The sequence below is a fragment of the Coffea arabica genome, chromosome 1e (genome assembly GCF_036785885.1).
Source record: "Coffea arabica cultivar ET-39 chromosome 1e, Coffea Arabica ET-39 HiFi, whole genome shotgun sequence".
Classification (NCBI taxonomy): domain Eukaryota; kingdom Viridiplantae; phylum Streptophyta; class Magnoliopsida; order Gentianales; family Rubiaceae; genus Coffea; species Coffea arabica.
Window position 1 is genome coordinate 2,699,326 of NC_092311.1, and position 11,685 is coordinate 2,711,010.

At 36.9% G+C, this 11,685-nt stretch overlaps 2 protein-coding genes across 7 annotated transcripts; one reads left to right on the top strand and one right to left on the bottom strand.

Moving 5' to 3' along the window:
* Window positions 1–3,670: 3,670 nt before the first annotated feature.
* Window positions 3,671–4,421, bottom strand: LOC140007840 (phytohormone-binding protein-like). The gene is made up of 2 exons (XM_072051300.1): window positions 4,213–4,421; window positions 3,671–4,065 (listed from the first exon to the last, which is right to left on the bottom strand). Exons 1-2 carry the CDS (start codon window positions 4,391–4,393, stop codon window positions 3,782–3,784), a joined length of 465 nt encoding a protein of 154 aa, XP_071907401.1. The 5' UTR covers window positions 4,394–4,421; the 3' UTR covers window positions 3,671–3,781.
* Window positions 4,422–4,929: 508 nt separating this feature from the next.
* On the top strand, window positions 4,930–8,375 carry LOC140007836 (uncharacterized). Of its 6 annotated transcripts, none has more exons than XM_072051269.1 (10): window positions 4,930–5,274; window positions 6,001–6,155; window positions 6,262–6,532; window positions 6,622–6,718; window positions 6,854–6,978; window positions 7,062–7,140; window positions 7,225–7,372; window positions 7,473–7,633; window positions 7,738–7,861; window positions 7,978–8,375. In XM_072051269.1, exons 2-5 carry the CDS (start codon window positions 6,003–6,005, stop codon window positions 6,855–6,857), a joined length of 525 nt encoding a protein of 174 aa, XP_071907370.1. In that variant the 5' UTR covers window positions 4,930–5,274; window positions 6,001–6,002; the 3' UTR covers window positions 6,858–6,978; window positions 7,062–7,140; window positions 7,225–7,372; window positions 7,473–7,633; window positions 7,738–7,861; window positions 7,978–8,375. The 6 variants fall into 5 exon arrangements, with proteins under 6 accessions (XP_071907370.1, XP_071907373.1, XP_071907379.1 ...); XM_072051272.1 differs by having other exon boundaries at window positions 7,768–7,861; XM_072051278.1 differs by having other exon boundaries at window positions 4,930–5,231.
* The last annotated feature ends 3,310 nt before the right edge of the window (window positions 8,376–11,685 follow it).

The following is an 11,685-nucleotide window of genomic DNA, read 5'->3' on the forward strand; positions in this document are numbered from 1 at the left end:
CATGTGCACCAACAAGAGATTTGATTAGTTTGATTTGTATGGTTCTGTAATTTTAAGTGAAAATTTCACATGGAAATAGTATCTAAAGAATGCTGAAGGGCCAGAGCAAAGTGAAAGAATTCTGGCAAGGTTTTGTCAACAAATAAGAAGAGTGAACTGACAAGCTTAATATAGAAATTAAGAAAAGAAATGGAGATGCAAAACGCCGTCGGATTGTTGATGCTTCTTTCTGGATCCTTTTGCTGTCAATGACTAATGTAAGAGCCGGAGTCATCAACCAACTAATGCTGCGACTTCCAAAAATAAAATTTGCATTGTGTTTCCAATCTACGCAGAAAAGGAACCAAGGATATTAATGTAACCAACTCTGGAAAATGCTACAGTAATTCAGGAAGTATAATAAACACTTGTCTATACACGAGTAGAGATACAATTTGTAAAGCCAAAAGTGAAAAAAGAATAAAGTTCGTCAAGGCTAGCACACACAACATATTACAATGAAATTGTTGCCTATTTGTGGAACTATCCGCTCAATAACACGTTTCAGCTTGTCTATCTGGATCAAAGGTTGTAAGTGTGGGAAATAAGAAAGAGCCTTTATAATATCTGTTCTCAACATGTCCGTTTCCTCATAAAGAACTTCTATGATACAAATTTGGAAACTACCAAGAGAATTACATTTGTCTAAGGATAGCAAGCTTGTAGTTTTCATGTAAAATATCAAGTTGACCGATCAAAAAGGAATTTGGGCTGCCAAGATCAAGTAGTTCTGACAAAGAAAACTGGTGAAATAAAAGCTGCATCATGACCCATTTACCAAATGAAATGCATGAACTATATTGGCTTGCCTGATTCCTGGTCAGAAGTGAACATGTAATCGGAACGATGTTAGTTGAACATCACTTCCTATTTGTCTTTACCTGTGCCGGCCCCTCTTCCTGGGTTTTTCCTCCCCCTTCTTAATTATGCCATTTTTTCTTTTTTTGGTTGAGATTGAGGAATAAGACCAGTATTTGCATTTTCAAGGTCCCTATTCTTAATAGACACCAAAACTGTTCTGACTTGTGATTCTTAACATAGTTTATTCTTTACACTTTCATGCGTGTTTTATCATGTTACTATAGAATTCAAATGCATTTGAAACAAGATTTTGATTAGGTTAGTAGCCCTTCACAATTTTTCTCACCCTCTATTGGCTGGAAGTTTCATAAATGTTTTCAATAATTTGTATTCCTATAGCAGCATTAAATAGAATTTATTCGGTAATCTGATAGAGTCCACGAACAACTACTTAGCTGAAAGAAAGTTTTCCGTTTGTGATGAGCCTAGGGAACTGCAAGTTTAGAACTTAGGTTGCAGGACCCAATGTGCTCCACAATGGCTTCAAATCTATCAGGAAATCTTTGAAGTATCTTGCGAGGAAAGAAAAGAAAAGGATTGTCATTGTAAATTTTACTGGTCCACTGATACAAAGTCATCTATGGTGTGATAAATAATCAAGATTACTTTTGACTTCTTCACTGATTTTATGGGGATTCCACTGCATTCTTTTTAATTCTCTGTTTCGCTGATTTTATGGTGAGTCCACTGCATTTTTAATTTTCTGTTTGCAGAAGAATATCTCACACGACATGGAGAAGCCCCTCTACTAGACTTTTTACTTCTGGTCCCTACAGAATGCCATCCACCAGAATCCTGAATGTTGGAAGGATGATATGCGACATAGTCGAGTCCTTTTGCTTTTTGTCTGGAAACCAGATGAAGTGCATGGTTATATCATTTTGAAAGAAACCTTAGGATTAACTTGTTTATGAAGTAGACCAATTCCGCAAGTATCTACCTGTTTACCTGTTTATGTTGTGAATCTCCTTTGAAGTATGAACTATGTATAGTTATATTTTGTGTATGAATCTACATTATTCTTTCAAGTTAATACTTGTGTTGATCTCTTCTATGTATCTGATACATTTAGTTTCATAGTATACATAGAAGACCAACGTAACTAAACTGCATTATATAATTGGAAGGCAGTGAAACTTTTGGTTGATATACAGAAATACCTGAACAAAGTTCTGAATCGTCTGTAAGAAATGTGTTCCCTCTACACCTTCCATTTTATCAGCAGCAGAAAGAAATCATCATAACTATTTTGACTGGAGGATATGGTTGTCACAGTTGTAGTCCAATTATCAAATACCAAGTTGTTCTAGAATTTCAATACAAAATTTCTTTAGCTTTTCTTCAATCACCTATTCTAAAATCCTATACTTCCTATACCCAAAAAAAAAAAACCTACAATTATATTCCTCACCATGTGTTGCGTTGTTGCAAGAGCGCTGTAGTTTTCACTTAACAATAGACTAACTAATTTATTAATTTTGATATACATGCTTACAAGCTTACAACAAGAGGAAAATTAAGCCTAATTTCCAACTTTGCAAATTGGTGAAAATTACCGTTAAGTAATCTTATATTTCAAAATTCTGATCAATAAGATTACCACCTCAAAAAAATTATGTGCACCTTGTGTTCCACATGACAATACACGAGTATCAATCAAAATAAAGTATTGTGGCACCAGTTACCAATTATAGTGATTGATACTAATACACCAAGGGCTGCACGTAATTCATCCAATACCTTCTCTTACTATTATTATCCCTTTAATTCTAATATTATTTGCCATTTGCCATTGTCTCATTTAATTTTTTTTCCCTTTTGCATTTTTTTTCTATTATCCGTTTGCATTTGAAAGATCAGAACCCTTGCTAAAGTAGATAACTTTGGCAATAAATAGTAATAGACTATATTAAATTTAATCTTAGTACTAATACTTACTATATACCCACCACTACTCTTCTCAGAATTGGCCTTAGGTGACCATTTTGCCGAGTGGAAGTTTCGGTTTCGCCGAAATTTTCCACTATCTTCTGCAAAGATTAGGAAGCCACCTTCTGCAATCCTTGATCTGTACTGTAATCTTGTCAATCCTGTCTTCCGATTTTTTTCCACCAAAAGGCCAGCGTTTTTGTAGAAGTCCCATCTGATTGAATGCATAATAATGTCAATGTGATGTGGAAAATGGATCCACTAGGGTCTTTGAACTCGAAGTTCTAAAGGGTTTTCAGAAGCCTCGTGATTGGAGTTGGATGCAGTATAATAGATGTAAATGAAGGAATTTGAGGATGGATTTACATAAGTAGGACTTTGCAGAAGTTCAACTAAGGGATGCCGTATTCTAGATGCATGCCATTCATTTTTTGATGATCATACTAAACAAAAAACGTATAGAAAATATTCAACACGTTATACTATTTCCTTCTTTCACATGCAGGCCCAATCCTTTACATGAATTTCTTTGTGAGCTTGATTCGTAGCGTTTATTTTTAGTGTTGGAATTATTAGGCAGATTCCGATTTGTGTACCTTTCCTGGACTGTTTTATGGTTTGTGTATATAGGTGGTTTGTTAATTGATTCTGTATATAAACTATTTTTGTTCTGCCTTTGGTTTTGGAGGGATCTTATAGAAAAGTTTTATTCATTGGGACAAGGACGAAGTGTTTCTTATCGAATAATATGCAGGCCTAGGAGACGAGTCAAGAAAATGAATATCCCTCTCTCTCTGAAATGGTAAACGTGTTCGAGATATTGTATGGGTACTAGACAACATAATGTAAGAGCTACTTTGTCAATTCATTATTACTTCTGTGAGAGCTGAATGCTCAACAGGATCCTCGTTTCAATACATGTAAATCTTCAAGGCGTTTGCTAAGAACAAGTCTAAGAGCCTTGTTTTAACAGATAATCCTCAAGGCGTTTTATAAAAGCAAGTATTGCTTTTGCAGTTTCCTCTGGCATGCGAGTTTCTTCTGCTTCAGTTTCGTATAGAACCTTAACATCCACCCCAGTCTCTGATTCTCCAACTGCATTAAATTGTATAACAGTTGTGTAAGAAGTGAACCCATGATTCAGGTGTCCCCCTTCGATCACTTGCATCCCAATCTGATGCAGGGACTCGTTGAATACTGTAACTTTCTCCTTCTGGTATCCGAGACTTGATTTCTCTGAAAGCATTAGTTGAAAATTGCAGCATCAAGATGGTCAGATGGTAGGCTAAAAATAAATTAGTACTGTATGAATGAAAAAAAAAATAGCACAGAGCAGGAAATACTGGTTGAAATGTCCAACTGAAGCTGGAAGCTGGAACTCACCAGAGCCAAGGTCGATCAGATAAACTGTACCAAGGCCACCATCTCCTTCAATAACTTCAACACTACGCACTAAATCGGGGGCAAGTTTTGGAAGGACAAAGCTTATTTCTTTTGCATAATTCCTCCATAGCACTTCAATTGCGACCCCAACCTTCATTTGGCTCTTTACTTCCTTCATCATTGCTCCTCTTTAGTTGAGTACAGTTAAAATTGATCGTTGGTATACAATAAGTACAAATTTATACTATTAGCTTGGAGGGACAAAATGACACTACGGCATCTGTAGTTGTATGGACAAATATGGAAACAAGATGCCTAGGCTCCACTTTGATGTACATATATGTATTTATTGTGAATGATTCTAAAATGTACATACATTATGTATATTCATTCGTGAATATATTCATGTATGTGGAAATCCTTGAATGTAAGGATAGATTCATGTCTTTGATTTTAAGATCATGAGATGCATGAATTAAAGTGCATGAATTTGTACATAATACCATGAATCTATTCATACAAGTATTTAATAAGTTCTTTTGTTTCTTAAACAATTTATCAACATAACATACAACGTGTTACGTGCCAAAGGGTTTCGTCGTCGTCATGTGCCGCTCGCGTGAGCTGTGTAATGTTCTGCTACTCCGGGTGCTCCGTTCGAATGGATCGGGTAATTGGGTCGCCCATGGATTTTATGCTTTGGAATTAATTGTCGTACCAGCTCCTTTCCATTTCCGGCTCTCACAGCTGCATTGGAAGGAGCTGACAGGCGACCTTGCTCAAGAATGGCAATTGGCGTGCTTCATCATGCCTGTGTCTTCCGATGTTGTCCGAATTCCAACGCGGTCTGGTTGTGGCCTCTTTGTCCTAGGGTTTTCTCATCTGATTTCTCATTTCCATTTACGCAGATTTGTTGTGCTCTTCAGCCCGTTCCCCTCGCTGACTTCTTTGGCTAGTTTGAGCTTGGTTACATCTTTTTCGTTTGTTTTAATCTCGGCCTCGCGGAGCTTCTCTTACTGGTTCGTCTGAACCGTAATCGTGGTTCCTCTTCGTTTTTACCCCGTGCGGTTTTTTTCCCATCTTTTTTCGCTGCAATTTGTTGTTGGCCATGGTGTTTGTTTTAATCCTTGTCCTGCTTTTGCTGCTATTTCACTGTTATATCTCACTCTTATTCTTATTGCTCATTGTTCTTTGCTTATATATGTCAGGAAAATTTTTCCTCCCTGAATGTTGTGCCTCTGAGCTTATTTCCCCTTGATATCTTTCTCCCCTGTGGCTTTCGGTGCTGTTTACCATGGGTTTTTTTTTTCGTTTTCCCATTAGCCTTTTTGTTCTGTTCACTCCTTTACGTAATATGCATGTGTTCTTTTGAAGTAATGTTGCTATTCAGAAATTTTAAAGGTGCAAGTGGTTTCCGTTTGATTTATTTTGTTATTCTCGTTTGCCCTTTTTTCCCTGTGCGCTCCTTTTCGTTATATGCATGTTTTTTGGTTCTTACATTTTCCCCCCTTTTATTGCCGCTGTTGGTTACTAATAAATTTCTTGCCTGGTGGAGATGGGCTGATATGTGTATTTGCCCACGATGCTTTTTTTATAAATGGGTTGATGTTTTCTGCCTTGACTGCTATTTACTTTCTTGGTGCATTTCCTCGTTGTTTCCCTCCACTTTTTCTTAGCCATGCTGTGTTGTGCATCTGTTTTTTGTTCTTACATTTCTATTGGCCTTGCTGCTTACAAAAGATTTCCTTGTCTAATGTTTTGCTGTTACTTTTTCCCATGCCCTCTAAGAAATGGCCACTGGGACTGTTCGCATATCGCGAGTTGATACGTCTTCCTTTGGTTGGACTGTGCTGGTTCAAGTTATCGAAGTTGATCGTGTAAAGATTGGTCGGGATAGGGATTTATCCAGGTCTTTCCGTCGGTTTGAGTTTGGCGACTTTCAGGTTTGTACCACCCAAATTGATCCTTTTTTTCCCCACCTCCTATTGTACTGGTTATCCTTTTGTCTCACTAATTTAATGTATTGAGTTTTTCCCCCCCTGTGGATAGGGTATCAAGGTCTCTGTAGTTGTCTTTGATGATAACGTTGCTATTGTTGATGGCCGTCTTTTGCCATTTTGGAAGTATTACGTATCAAATGCAGAGCTCCGTGAAATTCCTGAACTTGTGGGGACTGGCCTGTATTCATTCTACTGGGTTATCAATGAGGGGACTGTTATCGAAGAAGCTGCTGGCTCAGGGGAGTTGGCCCTTCCTTTCTATTTTGAGTTGCACTCTTTTCAATACTTTCATTTTGTGGCTGACACAAATATTTTTATAAGTTAGTCTCTTTACTGGCATTTTTCCCTTTTTTTCCATTTCTTGCTGTTTGATTGTTCCTAATTGTTTGCATATATGCTTTTAACCCAGATGTAATGGGAGTTGTTATCCATGCATTGCCTCCGCGAGATGTGTATTTTGAAGGGAGTAGGCGATATGGAAGAGATCATATTATAGTGGACCAATGGTTGATCTTTTCCTCTTAGAAACAGGACCTTTTGTTTGTTCTAAGCTTATTCCCCTCTCAAACAAACTCTTTCCATAGGATAGTTCCTTTTTGCTTATTTTAAGGTTGTTCTGCTTCTGTGTTTGGTGTATGCAGTTAACGCCCAGTGGTCTTAACTTTGTGGGATGATTATGAGGCTATTAAGGGCCGTGTTATTGATGAATCAATGGCGTCCATGCCGATTATTATTGCTATGAGACTCAGGGTTACCACACAGAATTGTATGGTTCTTTGTCAGTTCTGCTTTTTCCCCCTTGTGTGGTTTCTCTGCTTATGCGTGTTTTTTTCTGCTTTATTTTTCCAGACCTATCTCTGTCAACTCAGCCATCATCTGTTGTCATTGTTGCTCCTGATGTTCTAGAAGCAAGATGCCTTGATGATTGGTAGCCATTGTCTATTTATTTATTTTATGTTTCTATATTTTTTTGAAGCTTTTTTTTATGCACAGAGCTACTTTGTTCGTGTAGGTCTAATGCTAACATATCAGAGCTAGTTCGTATGATTTTTGATGATATGGCCTACCTTGATCCATGCATTTTGTTGCCCCCTGTTCGTGACGCAACCCTCACACCAATCTATAATGTTATATCTCAGTCTAAATCTGTTAGTGACAGGGTACTGTAATTTTGTACTCCTTTTAGTATACTTATTTTGGTTATGGCTTTGTTTACATTTTGTTTTGGCCCCTGCTCAGCTACTCTTTTGTTACTTCTAGGACCAGAGGACTTTTTAGATTAAGGGTTGTGTTGAAATTGCATGGCCTTCGGCTCGGTTTTGGCATATAGCCTGCCCCCATTCTTACGAGCTCTATGAATTTCCATCAACTTTGGGGATCATATGCTTAAGTTGTGGTCAGGGAATGCATGAGTTCCCTAGGTGATCTCTTTGTCTATTGCCTTTGTGTATGTTTCTGTGCTATTAATATGCAGTTGCTTGTATTTATGTTTTAGCCTTGTTGCATGTCATGTATTGTCTAATAGGGCATGGGTTCGTCTTACGGTGTTTGACAGTTCTGGTTACGTGAATGTTATTGCCTTGGGTCCAGAAGCTGAGAACCTTATTGGCCTAAGAGCTGCTGATATGTATCGTGTCTCTGATCAGCAGGTGATGTTTGTTTTGGCTTATTGGAGTTGCTCTGATATTTCAGTTGTTCAAGATTTTGCTTTTATTCTCCGATTCATTTGTTTGCTCAAATTTACGACGTATTATTTTTTGTACAGACTTTTGAAATCTCCAAGCGTGTGTCTCGTCGGATTGACGGAAAGGAGCTGTTGTGTTACCTTAAACATTCGTCCAAGATAATCAGGACAGCAACGGTTACTGACTACACCATTGTTGCTTGTTATCCTGTTTCCGGGGGTGCCTCTTCTCAGCAGATGCCTTTTGGGGACAGTGTTTAGGTTGTTGCCTAAATTGGCACCCTTGTAGGTCCTTGCATTACTAAGCTTTGTGTTTGTATCTCATGGTTGGGTTTTTCTTCTTTTGGCTGTTGAATTTACTGTATGTCACCGTGTAATGAGAATACCCTGTCTTGCTGGGTACTTCTTGCCTGCTAATTTTATGGTTTGTAATGAATGAATTTTATTTTAATGGATGTTTATGACTGGTATTTATAGTGGTTTTCTTTGGTTGTGTTTTCTAGTGTTGTTATATGTATGTCAGGCTTCTCTGGCTCTTCTGCGGAATCCAATAGCTTCCATGAATTTTATTATTCACGGTATTTTTTAGCTGCAACAGACGTATATATATGTGTGGACCTTAGAGAGGTTTGGCCAGATGTTAACCTTATGTATTCAGATGCTTGTGCGTATGCCTGGAATTCATTTGACGTTTTTTTGCTCCCAACGCTTGCTTCTATTATCACAGTGGACATATTTTCCATTGGCACCGCCAATGTCTTTTGTGCCTTGCGCCCTCTCCATATTTCTTACCATTTCTTATACTTCCTTATTACTTTTTCCAAGTAGTTTGCCAAATCACCTACTGAACTACGCTCCATTCTTCCTACCACCCCACCTGCCTTACAGATTTGAGTGGCACTTTACTGCTTACTTGCCAATTCGTGTGGATTCATTTCCATGATCCTCCGTGTGTGCCCAATTGACTTGTGAACAATGATAAGCACTTATGCACCATTTGGTGCCGTATTAGTCGAACTTATGGAACTCAATAGTCCCGTAAATTCAGAATTCATCTATTATGTTACTAGGGTCCGAATTATTCATGCAATTGTTCTTGCCAGATATAATGTGCCGCTGGCTGGTTTTCATATTTCTAAATTGTTTCCCTTGGTTTATCTTTCTATTGAGCTCCACTTTTTTTGTTCCTTCTTCATTCTACCACCGATGAGTATATAAATCTAAAAAAAAAATTTAATCATATGTATAGAAACCTCTAGATATTTAATTATATGACATTATAACTATCAATGTAGTGCTTTCTTAAAGCTGCCTCAATCTTCAATAGACCTTCTTAACATTATTTTACCTATTTATTTTACCATATATCTTTTCCCTTCTGCATCATATCAAATTTCATTTTTTCCTTCATACTTACTTGCAGTGATCGATTTTAGAATGTCTTGTACTCTTAATATTTAATCCAACCACACCATCACCATCTATATAAACCCTTCTTAAACCCGTCTAAATGGGCATGCATGCTGGTTATTCCACCGCGCAACGCCGCGGTTATTCCTCCTAGTCCTATATAAAGAGGTCAAGTAGAGAGTGATTTGTTGCAGAAAATCACTTTCCTACTATTTCGAATTTTCTCAAAAAACACTCCTTAGTTCAAGAAGGTTTGTCTTACTTTGTGATAGGTTATAATTTTGTCATTTATTTTACAATTAATTCCCTCCTATGATCTTACCAAATGTGCATTATTGGGCAGATTTTATTCACTTTTGAGAATATGTGTTGATTGCAGGGATTTGGAGTCAAATATGGCAAAAAGGCACAATTTCCTTGCTATGCTTGCTAATTGAACTGGGACATCCAAAGCTGCAGAGTGAGATTAATTCCTGTGGCAATTAGTGGAGGAATTTAAGTAGCAGTAGGAAATAGGAGCCTAATCTTGATTTTGTTTACTTATTTGTTAGGCGGGGTGCTCCTATTAGGACTCCTCTTAACTTATTTTGCTAGATAGTTTCTTGGTGGAAAAAGGAGATTAGGCAGACTAGGAGCCATTTTCTTGGGATCCTCCTTTTTCTTTTGTTGGTAATTTTAAAAATAGGGAAGTCAATTAAGACTAGGAGACTAGCTTTTGGGTCTTGGACCAATTCCTATCTAGGAATTCTTTTCCTTCGTATGTCAGGGAGAGAAGAGAAACAATTAGTTATCTTTTGACTTTGTAATTTGGGACATTATTTTGATTCCATCAAATTGAATCCTCTCAAGGGGAGACAATGGATGCGACAATTTTCTCTACAATTTTACGTGAGTTCTCCTCAACGAGGATGAACTAAATCCCTTTTTCTAGTCAAGGAACAACAGAGGATTTGGTTCAACTTAAATTGTGAGATCTAATCGATTTTAATTTTCCTATTATCTTCTGGTATTTGTATATTTCCTACTTTATTGTCCTATGGTTGTTACATTATTCAATTGTCCCGGACTCGGATGTTAGATTAATTCAATAACCTAGAGTCAATTAGAATAATTAAATTCGTAATTGTTTGATTGTTCTAAATTAGTGACAACTGGCATAATCAAGGTTATGGCAGGGAAATATACGGGCTAATTTGTAGACAACCCTCGTAGCGTGTTGTCTGGTTAGAACAGGATTTCTCTAAATCTTAAGGCAATTGTAAAATTTAATTCTATGGTCGTACCTAGAATTATTTTGCAATTAGGGTAATAACTAACGGTCGTACCTTAACTATCGATAATTACGGAGAAATTGATTGTTATCGTTTGTTTGACAATTATAACTTGTTTATCAGTTTATATGTGAAATATTCCTGCATCGATGATCAATTAGAAGAACCATTTCTGAATTTGATTCTTGACTAGAGTTGTCTAATACTGTTTGAGTTTTTACCTCATTGCTATTTAATTCTTATTTGACTACAACATATGATTAGTATAGCTCATTGTTAATTTCCCTAAAATCCCCCCATAACTTGAACTTTAGAAGAAACGAATTCTTCTCAGTCCCTGAATATATGACCCTACTTGCCCTGTTTACAAATCAATAATTACTTATGAATAAGCAATCCCATTCTGGTATATCGGATCAAGCAAATTCTTTGAGAACAAGGTGAATCAAGTAACCCATTGCACACCTAGAGTCCCTGCTCTAATACTTAGAATCGGGTTATGATTACTTTAATTGACAACTAGGTTTATTTTTATTATTGCACAGACATCGACAACCTGTCACTTTGTGCAAGAATCTAAAACAAACAAATTTCATTTTATTCTAAAGGATATTTGTCTAAGATTATTACATATTATATCAGAAAAATAAAGTCTAAAGAAGAGTGATATTCTATCATGATTTGAAGCCAATTCTTGTCACGATATTTGCCAATTTGTTATAATATTCCCAACAATCTTTAAGCTTTATCTTGTACTCTACAATAGCAAATATCTTGAAAGAGTTGGCATCCAACATTATCATACTCAAGAGGTTTGATAGAGGAAATTTCATTTGATGGCAAAAACGTGTTCATTTTTTTCTCACTGCACTCTAAGTGGTCTATGTTTTGACCACACCAAAATCATTAATCATCAATCCCGAGGAAGAAACTCTTGAAGACATTCGAAAACGTTAAAAATGGGAGAACGATGATGAAATATACCGTGGTCACATTCTCAATATCATGAGTGACAGCCTATTTGATGTCTACCACTCAATTATTACCACAAACGAATTTTGGGATCGTTTGGAGTCCAAGAACATGCAAGAATATACAAGTAAGAAGT